We start from the raw sequence: 25,032 nt of genomic DNA, 5'->3' as shown, positions 1-25,032 counted from the left end.
CTTCAACAGGAACTCTTTAGGTTTTCAAAAGTGTTGTGTCACTGCTTTTTTAAAGAAATTCTCTGCAGGTTTATCTTATTTTTGCAGAGCTTGCACAGATTGGTCCTGCAAAAAAGTTGTCGGTTAGTTTAAGTAAAAGTAAAAAGTAAAGTTTATTTATTAGCCACAAGTAAGGCTTACATTAACACTGCAATTAAGTTACTGTGAAATTCTCCGAGTTGCCACAGTCCGGCGCCTGTTCGGGTCAATGCAACCCTAACCAACACATCTTTCAGACTGTGGGAGGAAACCCATGCAGACACGGGGAAAACGTGCAAACTCTGCACAGACAGTGACTCAAGCCGGGAATCGAATCCGGGTCCCTGGCGCTGTGAAGCAGCAGTGCTAACCATTGTGCTACCGTGCCCCCCCCCCCCCAACTCCGTCCGCAGAGGATAAATGAGAGAGAGAGATTAATGGTTAACTGAGCAGCACACCACTTTGTGCCATCAGACTGTACAACTGGGCCCAAGGGAGTTTTGTAGCCTTGATCCCACAAGGTGCTATATACTAGATCAAAACCATTTTGCACCTTAACACCAGCAATAACAGGTCGGTAATAGGGATGAGCGGGTAGGGCCTGGGTGGGATTGTGGTCGGTGCAGACTCGATGGGCCGAATGGTCTCCTTCTGCACTGTAGGGTTTCTATGATTCTATGAATAGGTGAGTATTCCCGGCAGTTTGCGTGTCAGAGAAATAAGCTAACTGGGAAAGGTGTACTGTTGAAACTGCCACACACATAACATAAATCAAACCTGACCCGAGCCTTGCATAATAAATGCAAACAGTAGGCAAAGAAGAACTGGCATTACGACAAACTCAAAGCTCCTGTAGAACTTACTTATTATTTCTAAAGCAAAACAAGTATGTAAGATACAATAAAATTGTACAATATTTACAGAGTGACCTGCTATGTGACTGATCTCAAGAACTGTAACACTCTTTAAAGATGAATAGAATATCGATACCCACCTCTTCCTGTTAAGTGAGATTACTGGGGTCTGCAAATATCACAGAAAGTTGGTTTCACGCGAATTGCTGGTTTTGCAATGATCTTACCTCTGGTGTCAAGGCTCAGTGCTTTCTGGCTGCTTTCAAACTTCCACTTTTTGATCTTGAAGTAGGGGCTTGCTGATTCTAGGCTGGCGTGTCTCCGCAGCTTGGTGAAGAACTGCAGCACCGTGCCTTGGCTGGGAGCCGTCACCGCCTCGGCGGCACTGCTGCTGCCGCCTTTGGTGCTGCCGGCTAGACTTTCAATCTGGCCAAAAGGAAAAGATGCAAAAAAGAACCCGTTCACGATATTTGTCGAATTCACTCTGACAGTTTGCCCTCTGGTGGCTTCAGGCAAAAGAGAGATGCGGAAGCATTGAATGAACGAGCACAAGGCAAGTCTTATGTTCGGAATCAAGGCTGATGATACTTCAACCTATTTATACCTTCCTTAATTTATTTAAAGCAAGTCTGTAGCAAGGAAATGCCTGAAACTAATGGAACAGGTGGATTTTATCCCCCAGTCTTTTGCCTGCACAGTAAGCTTGCAAACAAAAAGTATTTACTTCTTTTCCATACAATTGAAAGCAACAAAGAAATACAAAAAGAAATAGTGAGGGATCCTTTAGGTATTTAAGTTACAAGGGATAGGGCCACTATGGAATGAGCAAGATAAACTCACATGAGATGAGGTCGAAATGGCAAGGATACAGAAGAGGTCATCAAAGTGGAAATTATGACAGTGAAAGAAGTCAAAATGAATAATTCAACAGTGAAGATAGAAAGGCAATACTAGACAAATTGGACAAAGCCCAGGGTTCAAGTGGAGTGTAGATGTACATTTTCAAAGACATTAGGGAGGACTGAGTTGAGGTACTAGCATATAAAAATAATACAGAAAGGAATAGGGCCACAGGGCTGGCAACCAAAAAATATAACCTCCAGTTTCGGAAAGAGAGATCGCACTAAGCCAGGGAAATACAGGCCAGTTAGCTTAATGTCAGTGATTGGAAAGATTGGACAATGCTTCTTAAAAGATCAAATAAGGGAACACCTAGAGTCAGAAAATATAATAAATGATAGATTGGGGGATGAAAGAATGGGTCATATATGACCAACCTTAATGCATTTTTTGAATAAATGAAACAAAGGGAAGACAGGGAAATGCCCTGGATGCGGAATGCATGGACTTCCAGAAAGTCTTTGAAAAGTTGTTACATATGAGACTTGGTAGAGCAGCCAGGGTTTGTGGAGACAGGGTCAGAAAGCAGAATGGATTAATAGATGGCCAAATAACTAAAAACAGGTGAGGAGTTAAGGAAAGTGTCACATTCTGATGGGTAGTGGAAAGTGTTTTCTCACAGTTATATATATTGGGGCCATTGTTGTTCACTATTTTATATATATGTATATATATATATGATTTGTACCGAATTGGGTGCCAAGGAAATGTGGAGGATTGTACCAAAATACAGGAAGACATAAATGGTCTTTCAGAGTTGGCAGATAACCTGCTAGAGAGAGAGTGTGGGGTCCTTTAAGTAGATAGAATAAGGAGGCAACTTGCGGTGCAAAGTGATCTGGAAGTACAGGTACAAAAATCACTAAGGCAGCAGCACAAGTTGAGAAGGCCTTGAAGAGTCCAGACAAAGTAGCAGGATTCACTTCTAGGAGCAGAGAAAAAGCAGTAGGCCATTCAGCCCCCCTAGTCTGTACCATCTTTGAATTAGATCATGGCTGATGTGTACCTCAACTCCGTTTACTTGTCTTTGATGTCTTCACCGATGTCCTCACCAAATAAAGTCTGTCAAACTTAGTCCTGAACACTTCAGTTGACCCTGCACCCACAGGCACTGGGGAAAGATAATAGGTGGGATTTTAGGGCCTCGCTTGTCCCAAAACCGTAAAATCCCACCCGAGGTCCATGATCCTTCCCACTGTCCCTCCTCGTCCACTCCAATCCCCGTGGCGGGCAGGGTGGTAAAGTTCCGGCCAATGCCAGATTTCCACAATCCTTTCCTGATTTCAGTTAGTTCTAATCTGAAGTTTGTGTTCCCTTATTCTGGAAACCCCTCCAGAGGAAGTAGCAACTATTCCACCGAACCCTCGGATCATTTTTAAAAACTCCAATTGGGTCACCCCTTAAACCTTTCTAAACTCAATGAAATACAAGCCAGGTGAGAAGAGAATACAAAAGCAGGATGGTCACCTTAAATTTACATAGAACCTTGGTGAGACCGTGCTGTTATCTTGTTTGTTCACAGGATATGAGCCAGCATTTATTGCCCATCCCTAGCTGCTACTGAGAGAGAAGGTGACATCGAGTGACCTTCCTGAACTGAGTGCTGAGGGTTCTTCCACAGCGCTGTCAGGTAGGGTGTTCCATAATTCTGACACAGTAACATTGCAGGAACAGCAACACATTTCCAAATCAGGATGGTGTGTGCCTTGCAGGGTACCTGAAGATGGTGGAATTCCCATGGGCCCTTCCAGGTAGAAGAGGTTTAGTCTGCGCCAAATGAAGAAGCCTTGGTGAGTTGCAGCCTTTGTCATACCCAGAGTAGTGTATGTAGTTCTGGTCTTACACTACAAAACGGCACAGGGAAATAGAGCTCTGGACAAAGCATAACCAGAACTGAGAGGATGCAATTATAAGAAAAGATTTAAGCAACAGGGGCTCTTCTCTCTGGAACGGAGAAGGCTTGATGGAAGGTCTTCAATATTAAGAAGGGTTTGAGAGGGTGAATGTGAAAAAAAACTTTCTATTTGTGGGATAAATCCAGAACGATGGAGCATAAATATGAAATAGGCACTAGCAGATCAAACAAAGAAATGAGGAGTGATGAGACTGTGGAATTCACTGCAACATGGAGTGGTTGAAGTAGATAGCACTGATGGATTTAAGGAGAGGCTTGATGTGTATATGAGGGAGAAGGGAATAGAGGGATACAGGGGTAGGTTGGGAAGTGGTAAGTAATGTGTGAGACAGCCCGTGTGGAGTATAAACACTGGCATAGACCAGTTGGGCCAAATGACCTATTTCTGAGCTGTAGGTTCTGTTTAATTCTATGCAATTTTACTTACCACGCTACTTTCTCCAGAATCAGCAGGTGTAGGAACATTTGCGTCAACAAAGGTAGTATTAACTGATGAATTGAATGTGTCCCCAGGCAAGGCTGAGCTGGGGTTAACTGAGTGGCTTGTCAGAGCGGTTTGTGGCAGTGGATTTATGATGGACTGCAAACAAAATTAGAAATAAGCTAAATTCACAGTAAAAAACAGTTAGCTCACAAAAAATAGATCTAAAGAGGATGAGTCTAAATAGTTTTAATCTCTACTTCTCGAGTGGTTGAGCAGCCTTTGTGGATTGGAAAAATAAACAGGACGCTAACACACTGTGAAAACAACATGTTTTGATTCCGTGTGTTATTTTCGGTGGATTTAAAGGTGATAGCCACAGAACCAGATTTCCTTTCAAAACAGGAGTGAGTCAATGTGGGGGCCGGGGGGGGATTTTCCCGTCTCGCCCGCCACAGGAATCGCAGTAGGCGGGTGGGGGGGGGGGGGGGGGGGGGGTGGACCATGCAAAGATCCATTGACCTCGGGCAAGATTTTCCGGTTTTGGGGTGAGCGCGGCTGGAAATTCCTGCCCATCATGTTTCTGTAAGAGAATCTTGCATTGCTCCATACGTTTCAGTTTTGGATGTATTTTCTGTGGGGGGTGGGGTTTTTGTTTGCCTTTCTATGTAGCTCCCTTCCTCTGGAACCTAAGCTGTCTCTCCTCGGTTACAACAGGGCACTCCTGCCTGTGGTCAATGTCGATACTGCTTTGCAATTAACTCTCTTGATTGACACAAGCAGTCCTCCCTCTCTCCTCCAAGTGAACCGTCTAAAATTGGAGAACTTACCCTCCGAGGGAAACTGGAGTGCGCATGTCTCTCAGGACTGGGATCTCCGAGCGGAGTCCAATTCTCTTGGCATGAAGCTACCAGAGGGCCTCATATTTACATTACTGATGACCGCAGTCAATACTTAATCTCTTTGAGATGAAAAAAGACAGCTCTGATTTACACACATGACAGTCAAACTCAGATCTCTAGCAGTTAGTTTCGTTGAAATAAAGGTGATATTTCTGTGAACGATTTTACAGCAAACACATTTTACCAAGACATGTTAGATCATGAAACATAAGGCCTCTTGGACAAAAATTGAATGGGTTTATATGCACGATGCTGTTCTAACTTAGTGTGCTAGGTTACGTTAAATGTGCAAGACATCTATTTTAAAATGAATGGAAATTAGCAATGTAATAACAAACATGGAAAATATTTGACTATACCATCCTAACCACAGAACATTGATATAAGCATGTTAACATTTTGATGCATGGTAGCACAGTGCTTAACACGGACACTGTGGAGGCCCAGGGGCCAACTGGAAAAATATTGTCAATCTCTGATCAGTTGATCAATGACTTTGACAAAGGGTTATCTGGACTCGAAACATCAGCTTTTTTCTCTCCTTACAGATGCTGCCAGACCTGCTGAGATTTTCCAGCATTTTCTCTTGTGATCAATGACTTTAATTGATTCTTTAATTATCTAATTGCATTACCAAGCTAACCTTGTGCTTCTGGGCAAGGCACGGTGGCACAGTGGTTAGCACTGTTGCCTCACAGCACCAGGGACCCAGGTTCGATTCTGGCCTTGGGCGAATGTCTATGTGGAGTTTATACATTCTCCCCGTGTCTGCGTGGGTCCCCCCCACCCCCCACCCACGGGTGCTCTGGTTTCCTCCCACAGTCCAAAGATGTGCAGGTTAGGTGGATCGGCCATGCTAAACGGATGGGATTACGGGGATAGGGTGGGTGTTTGGGTCTGCATAAGATGCTCCTTTGGAGAACTGGTGCAGACTCGATGGCCCAAATGGCCTTCTTCTGCACTGTAGGGATTCTGTGATTCTGTACATTATTGGTTATTAATTATTGGGTTGCACTTTGGTTTACATAATGCTCCCTCGCAAAATCTTTAACATTCCTCGAAGGAGAGATTTGTTTGTGTTGCACACTTTGCAAGCCTGCATTGATTCTCTGGGGGCAAGCAGCAACGCAGACTGCTACCTGCTTGGCCTGAACATTCATCATAGAAACCCCACAGTACAGAAAGAGGCCACTCGGCCCATCGAGTCTGTACCGACCACAATCCCACCCAGACCCTACCCCCACATCCCTACACATTTTACCCGCTAATCCCTCTAATCTATGCACTAAGGGGCAATTTTAGCATGGCCAATCAACCTAACCCGCACATCTTTGGACTGTGGGAGGAAACCAGAGCACCCGGAGGAAACCCACGCAGACACGAGGAGAATGTGCAAACTCCACACAGACAGCGACCCAAGCTGGGAATCGACAAACATTGTTTGTCATTGATATCAATGAAGTACGCCGCATGGGCTGTGTGCGTTGTAGTCCAAGGCGCTGGCTGCCCCTGGGAAATCTATGTAAGTCTGCGGAGCACTGCTTACATGAACACATTTCGATACCTTCCTCTCCTGGTTGCATCCAATGTTTTTGTTCATCAGTCATAAAAATATGTGAGATTTAGATATCTGCAAACTGACGGGTAGCCAAAGGCATCAGATGGGAATAAGAAGGAACCTGCAGAAAATAACTACCAAGTGTTGGTGATGGCTAAAAATACTCCCCCAAAGACAATAGGTTGAATTTAATTCTTCAATATTTCATTAAGAGTATTGCTGATGCATCATGTCTTTCAGAACCTAGTTGTGCAACTATGCCATCAAATGAATATTCATTAGTCAGCTTCCACCTATTTCCAACAATAACCTGCACCAGGCTGCTGATATTTCACTGAGAAGGGAATCATTTCAAGTCACACCTCAGTGAAGGAAAATTCATTTCCTCCGCAGATAATTAACCCTTTGACTACCATGTTAGATGGCGTGAAAAAGTTGCTTTGGATTCAGTGCTTTAGCCGCCCATGTTTACACACCTTGGAATATCCTATTGCAAATCAGTTACATCATTAACATTTAATCAGTCCCAAACATAAATAAAAGGCTATTTATTTCAATTGCTTTGACCTCCCACTTAATCATAACTTGTAGCAGTCAAATTAATTTAATCTTGTCATAATCATTTTCATACACAGCATAGTCATTTTGGTATTCCTCTGCACAATTAGTGTGTTAACTATGTTAAGTTGGTGTCCCTTCATTTATTTCTTTAATGTATTGCCTACAATGCATACTACATGTGACCCTATACTATATGTGTCACAGTGGTTGGCACTGCTGCCTCACAGCGCCAGGGACCCGGGTTCAATCTGGCCTTGGGTGACTGTATGAAGTTTGTACGTTCTCTGCGTGGGTTTCCTCCGGGTGCTCTGGTTTCCTCCCACAGTCCAAAGAGGTGTGGGTTAGGTTGATTGGTCATGTTAAATTGCCCCTTAATGTCAGGGGGATTAGCAGGGTAAATATGTGGGGTTACAGGGATAGGGCCTGGGTGGGATTGTTGTCGGTGTCCACCTCCCCCCCCCTCACCACTGTTGGGAACACAGCTCTCAGTAGCTTTGCCCAGCCTGCTGGAAATCCCTCAAGGGGGGAGTGGAGCTGGTTGAATAGCTCTGTCAAAGAGCCAGCACAGGCACAATGGGCTGATTAGCCTCTGCTCTGTATCATAAGGTTCTGTGTCAACACTTTGCCTTCCCGTTTCGGTGTCTTTCTTTTAAAGTCTCCTCGAGCCTTCCAAATTCTTTCCCTTGTCTTGGAGTCTGGTCATCACAGGAACTATTCCTACTGAAGATGACTTGGGGCATCTTGTATGCTAGTGGCATCATATAAATACACTTGTTGCAGTTATTATAAGATCATAAGAACGTAAGAACTAGGAGCAGGAGTAGGCCATCTGGCCCCTCGAGCCTGCTCCGCCATTCAATAAGATCATGGTTGATCTTTTCGTGGACTCAGCTCCACTTATCTGCCTGCTCATTATAACCCTTAATTCCTTTACTGTTCAAAAATGTATCTATCCTTGCCTTAAAAACAATTAGTGAGGTAGCCTCAACTGCTTAACTGGGCAGGGAATTCCACAGATTCACAACTCTTTGTGTGAAGAAGTTCCTCCTCAACTCTTATATCCCGAATATATTTTAACAACCAATGTTGAAGTAAACATTAAGTGAGAGATCATAAGCAAATATATCTGATATTTAGCCTTCTTTTCTGTCTTATAGTTGTGATTGTAAAGACTCTTCACACACTACAAATTATCCTCTTACTTTTCTCCTTTGTATCTTCCTAAATCCTGATGTTTCACTGAAAAAGATGGAAGTTGCACCAGGATACAAGATATCGTACTTGGAATGCATCCATCTGGAATCATAGAATCCCTACAGTGCAGTAGGAGGCCATTCAGCCCATCAAGTCTGCACCGATCCACCGACACAGCATCCCACCCAGGCCCAACCCCCACCCCCATATATTTAATTTCCCTAACCTACACATCTTGGGACACTAAGGGGCAATTTAGCATGGCCACTCCGCCTAACCGGCACACCATTGGACACTGGGTGGTGGTCCAGCCAAACCAATTCAGGTCCATCTTCTTACTCTTGTATTTTCCGCTGTTATTCCTGCTGACCAGGTGAAAACAAAACGAACCGCAGCAAGGCCCGTTTGTACATGAAAGGCTCCTCTGATTGACATTGCATTGCTAGGGACCTAACCAGCAGACAGGACTTGCATGGTGTCAAGGGATTTCCTTGAGTTCCAATCCATTTCAGTTGTTCTTGTTGCTCCCATATGTTTTGCCTGAAGTCAACAATGCTACATTAACGTAAGGGCAGCACGGTGGCACAGTGGTTAGCACTGCTGCCTCATAGCACCAGGGACCCGGATTCAATTCCCGGCTTGGGTTATTGCCTGTGTGGAGTTTGCACATTCTCCCCGTGTCTGAGTGGGTTTCCTCCGGGTGCTCTGGTTTCCTCCCACAGTCCAAAAATGTGCGAGTTAGGTGGATTGGCCACGCTAAATAATGTCTGGGGGACTAGCTAGGGTAAATGCATGGGGTTATGAGTTTAGGGCCTGGGTGGGATTGTGGTCGGTGCAGTGTCCTTCTGCACTGTAAAGATTCTATGAAGGTAGTTATTTACTGTCATCTGTGCTTTGCCCCTTCCCTCAGCAATAATTTATCATCCTATTACCATCCTATTATCATCCTACTTACATAAATGCTATTCTGCTTGGGGGAACTTATCGACATTTCTCTGCCCATCCCACTCCTGAGAAGACACAAACCTAAAGGGCAGATAAGGTAACAACTCAAATGTGCGAGAGACAGGGTGAGAGATCCAACCAGCTGCTGCATTAGCCACCGAACACCAACTTATGTGTGGGCTGTCAGCAAAGGCAAATTTTTTCATACATAAAAGAAGTCAGTAATTACAGTACTTTTAAAGACACTAACCGTGTCTTTTGGAAAGTGACCTTAAGGGCATTTTCCACTCGCAACCTTTTCTGCTTAGCAACACGTGATCAGTCTTTGAAAAAGACAATTATCTGGTACTTGCCTGGAAAATGGAAAGGTTGGTTTTGTTCGATGATGGAGCTTGGGTAGTCATTGCCAAGCTATTCTCACTGGATTCACACTCGTGAATTGTTACAATTTTCAGTGAAGGCGGTGAGATGTGCAAATGGGTTAATCGAGCATTCTTTAAATGGTGAAAATCCCCTTCAGTCAGAGTATACCTAAATGAAGAATGAAATAAAAGATAAATAGAAATTTTCATTCCGTTTTGTCCCATGTCATGGACTCCAGTGTAGCTTTTGTGAATTGTTGACAGGCCTGATTATCACGTTGTGTTAAGCTTGATCAGCAGCACAAAGGTCATTGGGTAAGTTCTGCCCAATTGGATTCTTCTCTTTCAGGGAAACTGCACTCATGGGAAGTCTGGGTTGGAGAGTTGAGCCACAGTTCTGCCGTCCTCTCCCTGGCCTGTGCCAAGTCAGGTGCTTCTGCTGGGAGTGTGGGACTGCGAAATTTCCCTCAGTGGGATATTATAGAACACCTTACTCCCGAGACTTGTACTGTGAAATGTGAAATAGCTGTAGACAAACACATGTTCATATGGCATTCATTATTTTAGTGATACCATTAATCAATTTACTTCAAATGAGTTATTGCTTTGTTAAAGTGACAAACAGGGGATATGACATGAAAGCATTAAGCACCCGAGTGTTGATATAGAAAGCAATCTTTTTTTTATTCATTTGTGGGACATGGGTGTTGCTGGCTGGCTGCATTTATTGCCCATCCCTAGTTGCCCAAGAGCATTTGAGAGTCAACCACATTGCTGTGGCTCTGGAGTCACATGTAGGCCAGATCAGGTAAGGACGACTGATTTTCTTCCCGAAAGGACATCAATGAACCAGGTGTTTTTTTTCTGACAATCGACAATGGTTTCTTGGTCATCAGTAGACTCTTAATTCCAGATATTTTTATTGAATTCAAATTCCACTATCTGCTGTGGCGGGATTCGAACCCAGGTCACCAAAACATTAGACGAGTTTCAGTCTGGCGATGATACCACTGGGCCATCGCCTCCCCACATTTTAGGCTGTTGTTCCTGAAGTTCCGGAACTCAGGCAGTATTAAAGTTGAAAGGAGGAATGTGTAATTCATAATTCTCTTGGTGCCATTGGACAAAAGTGAAATAACGGAGTTGCAGTGACTATGATTTTTGGAACATCAAATTGTTCGATTTTGACATTCATTCAGCAAAGTGCTGAGCTCAATCTGGACAGAAACCAGGATGTGGATATTTAGTTATCATGCAACCTGCCATTCCATTAATATTTTATGATTACCTTTTGTATCCACGCACTGGTTTTTAATGACATTGTGGACACCAAAATCCATTTGATCCTCTACAGCCTTTCACCAATTGGAAATATTTTGTCTTTCTTGAATCCAAAGTGAATTACCCTGAACGTCCCCACATTGAGCAGCATCTTCCAATAGTTGCGCCCTGCACAATCTTGAAGTTCATTGTTGGATCATTCCCCCTGCTGCCCCCTCACAAGCCCCCACCTTTTCTCCCCCCCCCCACCCCCGCACCCCCCCCCCCCCGCCACACCACCCCACCACCCAAACCTCTCAGTTTCCATAAAACATATTCTAATCATCCTAAGCCTCTCTTCACAACCACACCTCCTCACCCTAAGCAACGTCGTAATGATTTTACACTTTACCTTTTCCACTGTTTTTGTAACCTATGTCGGGGTTCCTGACACTTCACTATCTTTGAAAAGTAGCCCAATATAGTTTGATAAGTTCGATAGAATGCCCTTTCTTTTGCATTCTTTCCTCGAGACATGAATCCAATAATCTATCATTTTATACCTTAGAATAATATCTGCCATCCTTCCTGCCGGCCTAACTGTGTACAAAATTCAATCATTCACACTCATTGCCATATTTTGCTGCATCCCTCAATTTGGTTTCGTCAGGAATTTTGCTATTCCCGAATTCCTAATTTAAATTTTTGTTTACAGTAAATCCAACTCATCAGTCCATGGACATTCCTCGGCACAACTTTACAGTCTGATAAACTTCATTTTGCCCTGAGAAACCTCCTTTTACACATCTACTGTAAAGCTTTCATTAAGTGTTCCCCCACTGGTGTAGTTAAGTGTTGGAAGTTGAATTGTTTGTGAATTAGGGGGTGTCAGTGTACGCATACTACTCCCAGTGTTATCACGCAAACGTCAATATAGTTGGAAGAAACATCTGCCAGATGACCCCCGTATAAATTTGATATTATAAACCTTCATTGGCTATGTGAATCAATTATGACAGTATTTCCACTGCGATTGGATTGAGACAGTTAGGATTGCTGTTAGCATAAATGCAACCAATTACTAGCTAGCGTTCATTATTTTCTCGTAAGATCAATAAATGAGGGTTCACTCTCCTCATTCTTTCACATGAATGAAACTAATGTTTCTTTAAAGGAGCTATTTGGAGTATTGCATGCGGTTCTGGTCACCACACTACCAGAAGGACATGGAAGATTTGGAGAGTGTGCAAACTAGGTTTACCAGGATGTTGCCTGGTCTCCAGCGTGTTGACTATGAGGAGAGGTTGAATAAACTAGGATTGTTTTCACTGGAAAGACGGAGGCTGGGGCTTGTTAGAGGTCTACAAAATCATGAGAGGCACGGACTGGGTGGATAATCAGAGGCTTTTTCCCAGGGTGGAAGTGTCAATTACAAGGGGGCACAGGTTCAAGGTGAGAGGGAGAAAGTTTAAGGGAGATGTGCGGAGGAAGTTTTTCACGCAGAGAGTGGTGGGTGCCTGGAATGCACTGCCAGAGGAGGTGGTGGAAGCAGGCACATTAGCAACATTTAAGAGGCATCTGGATGGGTACATGAATAGGGAGGGAATAGCGGTATATGGACTGAGTAAGGTTTTTTTTAGTTTAGTTAGGGCATCATGATTGGCACAGGGTTGGAGGGCTGAATGGCCTGTTCCTGTGCTGTACTTTTCTTTGTTCCTTGCTACTTCCCAGAGAGAATACAGCATCATTTTCCAAAAACCTCAAAGTTGTTACCTGCAACAATTGCACAAAATGATGGTGAGTACAATAAATTAATTTTTATATTTGGACAGCTTTTAAGATCTATGAATAAAACATTTTAGAGTCCACAGGTTTACTCAGGCACAGACACTGTTAGAAAGACTACATCAGGCTGTAACCTCAATAATTAACTTTGATAGAGGGGCAATAATTACTCTTTGGTAACAACCTTTACTTCAGAACTCTAACAGCGCTCTTATATACAGTTCTGTGATGTTTCTGTTGTCCGTAAAACATATGAGAAGCAGAAGCATATTTCATCTGCTATTTTGTTTCATTGGGCAGAATTTAATGACTCCACCCCTGTAGCAAGTTTGAAAGTCAAGAGGGGCATTTAGTCATCTGGGAGGATGCAGACTGGGGACTGCGCTGCCTTCCTGCATTTGCCCGATTAAGTCTGGTTGGGGGGCTCACTTAAGGACCTCATCTCACCGCTGCTGACTTTCAATCAGTGACTGGAGTCACCACATGGGAGCCTGAAGAGGAAACTCTGTCGGATTTGCTTGCAGGTTCCCAGGGAGGTTGGGGAGGGAGGTCTCTCATTCAAAGGCACTCGGTTCCTTGTCATCAGGAATGCGGTCCATGTTGAGTGCCGCTCTTCCGTCTTTTTTACCAATGCCCTCCCTACCATGCAGCAACCCCTTTCCCCCATCCCACCTGCACTCACTTGCAGCCTGGATCCCTTGTTGATCCTGCAGCTCTGGCGGGTACGTGAATACAGTAAGAAGTCTCACAACACCAGGCTAAAGTCCAACAGGTTTATTTGGTAGCACAAGCCACAAGCTTTCGGAGCACTGCCTACTGAGACTTCTTACTGTGCTTACCCCAATCCAACGCCGGCATCTCCACATCATGGGTACGTGAATGGCAACTGTCACTGCCCATGGTGACACTGACAGGAAATTGAGAGCCATCAGCCGCCAGCAGCCCTTGAGGGGCAGGATTTTCACCTCGAGGTCTTAAATCCCACAGAAGGCCCATGGCTGGCTGGTGGGTCTTCCCCAATGGAGGTGAAATGGGGCTCCCGCAGGTTCTCCAGCGGGCAAGCAAGACCCCCCCGTTACCACATCATTGCACCTAACAACACTCAGGGGGGAATTCTGTAATTGGATGAAAATGTTCGGGTGGAATTCCTCTGTCTGCCACTTAACAAAATCCTGAGGCTGTTTAAGATAAGGGCCAAAGGGAGGCGTTCGAGCACTGCATGTGCTGAGACCTGTTGTTTCTGGTAAAGGAGAAAGTAGACACCTCTATCGAGAGGTGCCCTACACTCAGCACTTAAATAGCCACAGTTGCTAGACCTCCATTGTGGATGGGGAGCTCTTGCACAGGATGGCCTGTGGGCACATGTGTGGCCATGTAGCTACGGCAACTGATTGGTGGGCGGGAGTGAGAGGAGGGGGATGCTCAAAGCGATCCAGGTGTACTGGATCCTGGTCTGCCACAAGGAGGCTGCTTCCAGGCGCCACCAAGCTCCTGACACTGTGGAGGCCCAGAGGCCAAGTGGAAAATTATTGTTAATCTCTGATCAATCGTTCAATGGCATTCATTGAATTAACAAGCTTGCGCACTGCTTGTGGGTAAGGCATGGTGGTGCAGTGGTTAGCACTGCTGCCTCACAGTGCCAGGGAGCCGGGTTCAATTCTTGCCTTGGGGTGGTTTTCTATGTGGAGTTTGCACGTTCTCCCCATGTCTGCGTGGGTTTCCTCCGGTTTCTTCCCACAGCCCAAAGGTGTGCGGGTTAAGTGGATTAGCCATGGTAAATGCACATGGTTACAGGGCTAATGATGTGGAGATGCCGGCGTTGGACTGAGGTAAACACGGTAAGAAGTCTCACAACACCAGGTTAAAGTCCAACAGGTTTATTTGGTAGCAAAATCCACTAGCTTTTGGAGCGCTGCTCCTTCGTCAGGTAAGTGGGAGTTCTGTTCAAAAACAGGGCATATAAAGACACAAACTCAATATACAAAATAATGATTGGAATGCGAGTCTTTACACGTAATCAAGTCTTAAAGGTACAGACAATGTGAGTGGAGAGAGCGTTCAGCACAGGTGAAAGAGATGTGTATCGTCTCCAGACAGGGCAGTTAGTGAGATTTTGCAAGCCCAGGCAAGTCGTGGGGGTTACAGATAGTGTGACATGAACTCAAGGTTGAGGCCGTCCTCATGTGTGTGGAACTTGGCTATCAGTCTCTGCTCAGCGACTCTGTGTTGTCATGTGTTGTGAAGGCCGCCTTGGAGAACGCTTACCCGAAGATCAGAGGCCGAATGCCCATGACCGCTGAAGTGTTCCCCAACAGGAAGAGAACACTCTTGCCTGGTGATTGTCGAGCGGTGTTCATTCATCTGTTGTCATAGCGTCTGCATGGTCTCCCCAATGTACCATGCCTCCAGATATCCTTTCCTGCAGCGTATCAGGTAGACAACGTTGGCCGAGTTGCAGGAGTACGTACCGTGTACCTGGTGGTGTTCTCACTGTGACCACGACACCACACAACCCTGCCGCAGCAACCTCTGCAAGACGTGCCGGATGCCATCATCTCACGTGAGAACACCATCCACCAGGTACACGGTACATACTCTTGCAATTCGGCCAACGTTGTCTACCTGATACGCTGCAGGAAAGGATGTCCCAAGGCATGGTACATTGGGGAGACCATGCAGACACTGACAACAGATGAATGAACACTGCTGGACAATCACCAGGCAAGAGTGTTCTCTTCCTGTTGGGGAGCACTTCAGCGGTCACGGGCATTCGGCCTCTGATCTTCGGGTAAGCGTTCTCCAAAGCGGCCTTCACGACACACGACAACGCAGAGTCGCTGAGCAGAGACTGATAGGCAAGTTCCACATACATGAGGACGGCCTCAACCGGGATCTTGGGTTCATGTCACATTATCTGTAACCCCCACGACTTGCCTGGGCTTGCAAAATCCACTAACTGTCCTGTCTGGAGACGATACACATCTCTTTCACCTGTGCTGAACGCTCTCTCCACTCACATTGTCTGTACCTTTAAGACTTGATTACCTATAAAGATTCGCATTCCAACCATTATTTTGTAAATTGAGTTTGTGTCTTTATATGCCCTGTTTGTGAACAGAACTCCCACTTACCTGACGAAGGAGCAGCGCTCCGAAAGCTAGTGGATTTTGCTACCAAATAAACCTGTTGGACTTTAACCTGGTGTTGTGAGACTTCTTACAGGGCTAATGCCAGGGGGTGGGCGCGGGTAGGATGCTCTTTCGGAGAATCGGTGCAGACTCAATGGAATAAATGGCCTCCTTCTGCACTGTATGGATTCCATGGTTCTATGGAATCTGTTCCCCGCTCAATCCAGCATCCAGTTAAATAACCAGCAATCAGGACAGTGGCCGGGAGCTAGATACACATCTTTTGGTTCTGGGAAATCCCAGGTTTGATAGCTTGGTTATAAATAACACACAAAGGAATTTCTTCCCTTTCAATGTTATTTTTGCCTCCCACAGGATGTTTGGTGAATTACTGTTATTGGTAAGAAAAAGATTGTCACTTTTGACTTGTGACTCACTTTACATCTCACCTTGTAAAATAATTGACAAATCTCAAATTTAAAAATAAACATTTATAATTGTGTCTAATTTATATATATATTTTTATAGCATCTTTAATTAATAATGATCAACCAGAATTCGACAAAACATAATTGCTTTTAATCCATTTTATTAATGGTATATATAAGGCCTTGATTGTTGCCAATGTTGGATTTACAGACTTCTGGTTTTAATTTATTTCTCTCGCTAGTTGCGACGTTTGGGTTAAATTGATTCTGAGCTGTTTTATCTTTCTGCAGCTCCCTCTCAGGTATGTCAGCTTGGATCAGCTGCTAACCCTTCAGCCTGTGGGTCAGGAAATTGCAGAATCATAAATCTGAATTCATTATTTGAACTATTGCAGTTTCTTTTGGCTGGCCTCCCACTTTTCACTCTCCCTAAACTCAGAGCGCGATTCTCCCAGAACATTCCGAAGTGTGGTCTCCGACAGCAAACGCGATGCAATTTCCACCAGGTGGCCCAAAGAACAAAGAAAATTACAGCTCAGGAACAGGTCCTTCGGCCCTCCAGCCCAGCACCGACCATGCTGCCCGACTTAGCTAAAATCCTCTACCCTTCCGGGGACCATATCCCTCTATTCCCATCTCGTTCATGTACTTGTCAAGACGCCCCTTAAAAGTCACTACCGTATCCGCTTCCACTACCTCCTCCGGCAAAGAGTTCCAGGCACCCACCACTCTCTGTGTAAAATATCTGTCTCGTACATCTCTTTAAAACCTATGCCCCCTAGTAATTGACTCTTCCACCCTGGGAAAAAGCTTCTGACTATCCACTCTGTCCATACCTCTCATGATCTTGTAGGCTTCTATCAGGTCTCCCCTCAACCTCCGTCGCTCCAGTGAGAACAAACCAAGTTTCTCCAACCTCTCCTCATAACTAATGCCCTCCATACCAGGCAACATCCTGGTAAATATTTTCTGTACCCTCTCCAAAGCCTCCGCATCCTTCTGGTAGTGTAGCGACCAGAATTGAACACTATATTCCAAGTGCGGCCTAACTAAGGTTCTATAAAATTGCAACATGACTTGCCAATTTTTAAACTCAATACCCCGGCCGATGAAAGCAAGCATGCCATATGCCTTCTGCCATGAGGGACCTTGTCAAAGGCCTTACTGAAGTCCATGTAGACAACATCCACTGCCCTACCCTCATCAATCATCTTCGTCACTTCCTTGAAAAACTCGATCAGGTTTGTGAGATATGACCTCCCCTTCCCAAAACCATGTTGCCTCTCACTAATACATCCACTTATTTCCAAGTGGGAATAAATCCCGTCTTGAAGAATCCTCTCCAATAATTTCCCTAACACTGATGTAAGACTCACCGGCCTGTAATTACCTGGATTATTCTTGCTACCCTTCTTAAACAAAGGAACAATATTGGCTATTCTCCAATCCGCTGGGACCTCCCCTGTAGCCAGTGAGGATACAAAGATTTCTCTCAAGGCCCCAGCAATTTCCTCCCTTGCTTCTTTCAGTATTCTGGGGTAAATCCCATCAGGCCCTGGGGACTTGTCTACCTTAATGTTTCTCAAGAACCCCAATACCTCCTCCTTTTTGATTTCAACATGACTCAAACTATTTACATATCCTTTCCCAGACTCATCATCCAACAAGTCCTTCTCTTTGGTGAATACTGACACAAAGTACTCATTTAATATCTCGCCCATTTCCTCTGGCTCCACACATAGATTCCCTCCCTTGTCCTTGAGTGGGCCAGCCCTCTCCCTGGCTACCCTCTTGCTCTTTATATATATAAAAAGCCTTGGAATTTTCCTTAATCCTGCTGGCCAATGCTTTTTCATGACCCCTTTTAGCCCTTCCTACTCCTTGCTTAAGTTTCTTTCCACCTTCCTTGTATTCCACACTTGCTTCGTGTGTTCCCAGCCTCCTAGCTTTGACAAATGCTTCCTTTTTCTCTTTGACTAGGCTCACAATATCTCTTGTTATCCAAGGTTCCCAAAACTTGCCATATTTATCCTTCATCCTTACAGGAATGTGCCGGTCCTGAATCCCTATCAACTTACACTTGAAAGCCTCCCACATGCCAGATGTTGATTTGCCCTCAAACATCTGTCCCCAATCTACATTCTTCAGTTTCTGCCTAATATTGTTGTAATTAGCCTTCCCCCAATTTAGCATCTTAACTTGAGGACTGCACTTATCTTTATCCATCAGTACCTTAAAGCTTACTGAATTGTGGGTCACTGTCCCTGAACTGCTCCCCTACTGAAACATCGACCACCTGGCCGGGCTCATTCCCCAATACCAGGTCCAGTATGGCCCCTTCCCTAGTTGGACTATCTACATACTGTTTCAGGAAGCCCTCCTGGATGCTCCTTACAAACTCTGCCCTCTCCACGCCCCTAACACTAAATGAGTCCCAGTCAATATAGGGGAAATTAAAATCTCTCACCCCAACAACCCTGTTACTTTTACACCTTGCCAAAATCTGACTACATATCTGTTCCTCAATCTCCCGCTGGCAGTTGGGTGGCCTATAGTAAACCCTCAACATTGTGACTACACCCTTCCTATTCCTGAGCTCTACCACTATTGCCTCCCTGTATGAGCCCTCTGAGGTGTCCTCCTGGAGTACAGCTGTGGTATTCTCCTTAACCAATAGTGCAACTCCCCCACCCCTTTTACATCCCGCCTGAAACATCTGTAAGCTGGAATGTTCAGCTGCCAATCCTGTCCTTCCCTTAACCAAGTCTCTGTGATGGCAACAACATCATAGTTCCTAGTACTAATCCAAGCTCTAAGTTCATCTACCTTACCTGTTACTCTTCTCGCATTGAAACAAATGCACTTCAGTCCACCAGACCCTCTCTGATTAGCAATCCCACCCTGCCTGCTGTTTCTCTGAGTCTTACTGGCCCTACTCTCTGGTTCCCCTTCAGCTAATTCACCTTTGCTTTGGTTCCCACCCCCCTGCCAAACTAGTTTAAATCCTCCCGTGTGACACTAGCAAACCTCCCGGCCAGAATATTTGTGCCCTTCCAGTTTAGATGCAACCCGTCCTTCTTGTACAGGTCCCATCTGCCCCGGAAGAAACCCCAATGGTCCAGACATCTGAAAGCCTCCCTCCTACACCAGCTGTTTAGCCACATGTTGAGTTGCACTATCTTCCTATTCCTAGCTTCACTCGCACATGGCACAGGGAGTAATCCTGATATTACAACCCTGGAAGTCCTGCTTTTTAACTTTCTACCTAACTCCCTAAACTGCTGCTGCAGGACCTCATCACTCTGCCTGCTTATGTCGTTAGTACCAATATGTACCACGACCTCTGGCTGCTCACCCTCTCCCTTCAGAATGCTTTCTGTCCGTTCAGAGACATCCTGGACCCTGGCACCAGGGAGGCAACATACCATCCTGGAGTCTCTTTCACGTCCACAGAAACGCCTATCTGTACCCCCTAACTATAGAGTCCCCTATAACTATTGCTCTAGTCCTCTTTGTCCCTCCCTGGTTCGCAACAGAGCCAGCCTTGGTACCACTGCTTTGGCTGCTGCTGCTGCTGGTATCCCCTGATAGCCCATCTCCCCCAACAGTATCCAAAATGGTATACTTGTTAGAGAGGGGGATGACCACATTGATTCCAACTCGATTCCAATTGCAATCCACCCACACTTGACAATTGTTTGGAGGCTGGGTGATTTGTGCTGTGAAGGAGATGTGCGAGACCTAAAAATGCCAGCAAGGCTGGCCCCTCAGAGATTGTGGCATCCAGCTTTCAAAGTAATGTGACAAATGCCCCCTCCCCCCACCTACCATCCCAAATTCCACCCCCCCCCAGCCCTGAGTGAGTGACACCCCGCTATGGGGTTCCACCCCCTCAGGTTCCCCTTCAGGCCCCATCCCTTGGTGGCCTGACAGTGTCAACCATGCAGTGCCAAGTTGGCATTGTCAGGCTGGCACTGTCAGGTTGGCATTATCAGATTGGCAGTGGTAGATTGACAGTGCTAGGTTGGCAGCACCAGGGTGTCAGTGCCAGGTTGGTAGTGGTAGGTTGGCAGTGGTAGGATGGCAGCACCAGGGTGGCAGTGCCAGGTTGGTAGTGGTAGGTTGGCAGTGGCAGGTTGGCAGTGCTAGGTTGACAGTGCTAGATTGGCAGTGCCAGGTTGGCAGTGATAGGTTGGCAGTGATAGGTTGACAGTGTCAGGTTGCCAGGGGCAGTGCCAGGTTGGCAGTGATAGGTTGGCAGTGCCAGTTGCCTGAGGCAGTGCCAGGGCACTGCACAGCCATTTCCCTGACCACCTGGGGGGTCTAATGGCCTCTGGGCTCCTCAGCATGATCATCAGGTGGAGCCTCCGTTTTGGAGACCAACAATGATTCCTGTCAGCTTCTTGTTGCGCCGGCGGGTGGATGAATTACAGGAGTTGTGTGAATCTGGCTTCAAACAGTTTCTGCATATTTAAATAAAGGTTCATGCCTTCCCTGGGTATGAATCAGATTATGTCTCCAGCCAGAGGCGGGGAGAATCTCAAAATGAGATCTCCACGACACAAATCACAGTATCGTCCCTGAGAGTCTCTGGTCATCAGGGGGCTTTCATCTGAATGAGTGGGGTCCGAGAAGTGCTCCCTCAGCTTTTGCAGGAAGTCTGCTGTTAATATCTTAACTTGCACCAATTATTGTTCACACTTCGCTCCCCTGATAGGCTTTCGGTCCAGCAAGTGCCTCAAATTTAAAATTCCTGTCTTTGTGTTCCAACCCTCCATGGTCTCTCCAAATCCAGCTATAATCTCTTCCAGCTGTTCGCTATCCGGGATCTTTGTGCTCTTCCATGTTCCGGCCTCTTGCGCAGCTTCAATTTCTGTTGTCCCACTATCGTTAGCTGTGACTTCACCCACCTCAGTCCCAAGTTCAAGAATTCTTCCCTGAACCTCTAAACCTCTCACTGCTCCTCTCCTCCAACCTGACATCAAGCGTTGGGTGACTGACTGCCCTCATACGGCCTCTATGTGGCTCAGTGTCAAATCACGTGTGGTACGGGGTAGGCCATTTAGGACTGAGATGAGAAGAAATGTCTTTACTCAGTGCGTGGTGAACGTGTGGAATTCTCTACCACCGAAGGTCAGGGCGGGATTTTATGGCCTCGCTCATCCCGAAACCGTAAAATCCCACCCGAGGTCAACGGACCTTCCCATTGTCCGGCCCTCGCCTGCTCTGATTCCCTTGACAGGCGGGGCGGTAAAATTTTGGGGTGTGTTTTTTTGTATAGTGCGCAAGAAAATATACTTTTCAATGTATACTATCACATGTGACAATAATAAATCAAATCAAATCAAATCAAAGTCTGGGTGGGATGCTCTTCGGAGAGTCAGTGCAGACTTGATGGGTCAATTGGCCCCTTTCTGCACTTTAGGGGGTTCTATGGTTCTATGGAACATCTTCAAGAAAGAGGGATGGTGCGGGGGAGAAGTTTGGCAAGAGGATCCCAGAGCTGTGAAGGCCAAATCATTGAATGTTTTAAAGAAAGAAATGGAGAGATTTTTAGACTCTTAATTCATCCAGGTGTATGGGGGTAGTACAGGAATATGGTGTTAAAATAGAGAATCAGACACAATCATGTTGAATGGTGGAGCAGGCTCGAAGGGCCAAATGGTATATTCCTTCTCCTATTTTCTTTGATTCTATGTTTCTAACACTCCAATGAAGCACCTTTGGGAATTTGCCACCATAAAGGGCACTTTGAAATGCAAGCGTTTCTGTTATTACTTAAGCTATATTGATGGAGATTTGCCCTTCAAGTTGAGTGTTAATCGCAGTCCCATTTTCCTGTTTAGGTAGATAGCAACGATCCCCGTGTGATTTTCAGAGAAGAGCTAGGATCTTGGTCAACAGTTCTTCCTAACCAATCCACCAAAAGACTTAATTTATTAATCATAAAGGAACTTGCTGTGCATTTCAGAGCTGCCATGTTTGCCTTTTTTAATTTCAATCATGGGACATGGGCGACGCTGGCTGGCCAGCATTTATTGCCCATCCCTAGTTGCCCTTGTTAAGAGGGCAATTGAGAGTCAACCGCATTGTTGTAGCTCTGGCGCCACATGTAGGCCAGACCAGGTAAGGACGGCAGATTTCCTCCCCTAAAGGACATTAGTGAACCAGATGGGTTTTTCCAACAATAGACAATGGTTTCATGGTCATCAGTAGATTCTTAACTCCAGATATTTTTTATTGAATTCAAATTCCACCATTTGCCGTGGCAGGATTTGAACCCAGGTACCTAGAACATTAGCTGAGTGTCTGGATTAACAGACTAGTGATAATACCACTAGGCCATCACCTCCATAGTAACAATCCTTCCATTCCAAAAGTCTGGAAGATGCTTTTGAGCGACGTGATAGAAGGCTACATAAATGCAAGCTTTTTCATTTTTCTTCAATATTACCTACCTGCCTCTATCTTCAGTTCATCTGATTTCTCTTTTACCTCAGTTATCCTTTCATCCTTTCTCATTTATTTACAAGTCAACTAAGAACTCTGCAGGCGGTCTTTAGAACAACTGTGTTTAATGAACTCGGTATGATATGTGGGTTAGAGTTTGTAAATTGCTGGGCTGAGCTTTGGCTACATGAGTGTAATTGTTATTTTTAGCTTCCGGTTACATTTGATTCATGTCCTCAATCACAGCGAAGGCCAGGCTGATAACATGACATTACTGGTTGTCAAAATAATCAATCTTCAGGCCGAACTGTCAGTTCAGCTATAGTTCTGCTGACAGGGATTATTGAAGTATTAGTGTATGGTTGATCTGGATTTAAATTTGTTCAACGATAACAGCTTGCATATATATAATGCCTCGAGTGTGGTCAAACACCCCAGGCACGTCATAGGAACGTTACCTTTCAGAATTTGACATTTAGCCACATAAGGAGACATTAGGATAGGTGACCAACCCTTGCTCAAAGAGACAGTTTTTGAGGAACATTTTGAGAGCGGCACACTGGCACAGTGGCTAATATTGCTGCCAGGGTCCCGGGTTCGATTCCAGCCTTGGGTGACTGCCTGCCTGGGTTTCCTCCGGGTGCTCTGGTTTACTCCCACAGTCCAAAGATGTGCGGGTTAGGTGGATTGGCCATGATAAATTGCTCCTTATTGTTCAAAGATATGTAGGTTAGGGTGATTAGCCATGGTAAATGTACGGGGATAGGGCGGAGGGGAGGGACCCTCACCTTTCCTTCTCCTCTATGTACTCTATGAATGGTATGGGCTGTATTTTACACCCTCATTCGTCCATAACCGTAAAATCCCGCTTGAGCTCAACGGACCTTCCCATTGTCCGTCCTTCGCCCGCTCTGATTTCTGTGGTGGGTGAGGCGGTAAAATTCCGAAGTATGTTTTTTTTCTGTATAGCGCAAGAAACAATGTTTTTCACTGTATACTTATACATGTGACAATAATAAATCAAATCAAAGTCTGGGTGGCATGCTCTTCGGAGAGTCAATGCAGACCTGATGGGTCGAATGGTCTCTTTCTGCACTTTAAGCGATTCTATGGAACATCTTCCTGAAAGAGGATGGTGCGGGGAGAGGTTCAGCAAGAGGATCCCAGAGTTTAGGATCTTGGCAGCTGAAGGCATGGCTACCAATAGTAGAGCAATTAAAACTACAGATGCTCAAGCGGCTAGAATTAGAGCAGCGCAGAGAACTCAAAGGGTTGTAAGGCTAGAGGAGATTACTACGGTTGACAGGGGTGAGGCCATGGAAGGAATTTGAAAACAAAAAATGAGAATTTGAAATTGAGGCATTCTCAGATCAGGAGCCAAGAGAGATCAGCAAGTACAAGGATGATAGGTGAATGACATTTTGTGTAAGTCAAGACATGGATTTTAGATGGTCTCAAGTCTACAGAGATTTGATTTGATTTGATTTAATTTGACTTGACTTGACTTGATTTGATCTATGGGGTGTCCAGAACCAGGGATCACAGTCTTGAGATACAGGGTAGACCATTTAGGATGGAGATGAGGAGACATTTCTTAACCCAAAGAATTCCTGTGGAATTCATTACCACAGGAAGTAGTTGATGCCAAACCATTGCATGTATTCAAGAGGCGGCTGGATATAGCACTTGGGGCGAATGGGATCAAAGGTTATGGGGAGAAAGCAGGATTAGACTATTGAGTTGGACAATCACCCACAATCGTGTTGAATGGTGGAGCAAGCTCGAATGGCCTCTTCTATGTTTATATGTTTCTATATATTATTGTCACATGTATTAGTATACAGTGAAAAAGTATTGTTTCTTGCGCGTTATACAGAGGGTAGAATGTGCGAGGCTGGCCAGGATTGTATTGGAATAGTCAAGCCAATAGGTAACAAAGGCATGGATAAGGGCTTCAGCAGCAGATGAGTCAAGGCAGAGATGGAGTCGGGCAATGTTATGGAGCTGGAAGTAGGCACAGATAGGTGGCCGGAACTCCACCAAGATTGCAAAGAGTCTAGCTCAACCTCAGACAGTTGCTCAAGGATGGATTTGATGGCTAGAAAACAGGTGGGTACTCCTTTTTATTGAATTCTCCAAAGTTTCTCTGGTGTAATGCAAAGTATGACCAATGAAACATCAGGAAATACTTGTAGACATATTTTAAAACTAACATGTTGGCCGGAATTTTCACGCCCCACTAAAGAGGATGGAAGACTTGGCACGCAGCCAAATCTCTGTTCACTGCAGTGAGACAGGAGAATCCCGCCAGCTTCAATGGCCGGAAAATTCAAGCTGTTATTTTTCACCAC

At 45.2% G+C, this 25,032-nt stretch overlaps 1 protein-coding gene across 1 annotated transcript in view; it reads right to left on the bottom strand.

The window, feature by feature from the left end:
- Positions 1 to 25,032, bottom strand: part of cbarpb (CACN subunit beta associated regulatory protein b) — a 195,478-nt gene that overhangs the window by 46,421 nt on the left and 124,025 nt on the right. Inside the window, exons 5-7 of the mRNA XM_078198020.1 lie at positions 9,622 to 9,799; positions 4,115 to 4,267; positions 1,100 to 1,298 (exon numbers count right to left, since the gene is read on the bottom strand). Coding sequence (XP_078054146.1) covers positions 1,100 to 1,298; positions 4,115 to 4,267; positions 9,622 to 9,799 — 530 coding nt within the window. The remainder of the gene's footprint in view (positions 1 to 1,099; positions 1,299 to 4,114; positions 4,268 to 9,621; positions 9,800 to 25,032) is intronic.

The sequence above is a fragment of the Mustelus asterias genome, chromosome 26, assembly GCF_964213995.1.
Source record: "Mustelus asterias chromosome 26, sMusAst1.hap1.1, whole genome shotgun sequence".
Lineage (NCBI taxonomy): Eukaryota > Metazoa > Chordata > Chondrichthyes > Carcharhiniformes > Triakidae > Mustelus > Mustelus asterias.
The sequence above is the reverse complement of the archived record's forward strand: the minus strand, read 5'-3'. Positions and strand labels throughout refer to the sequence as shown.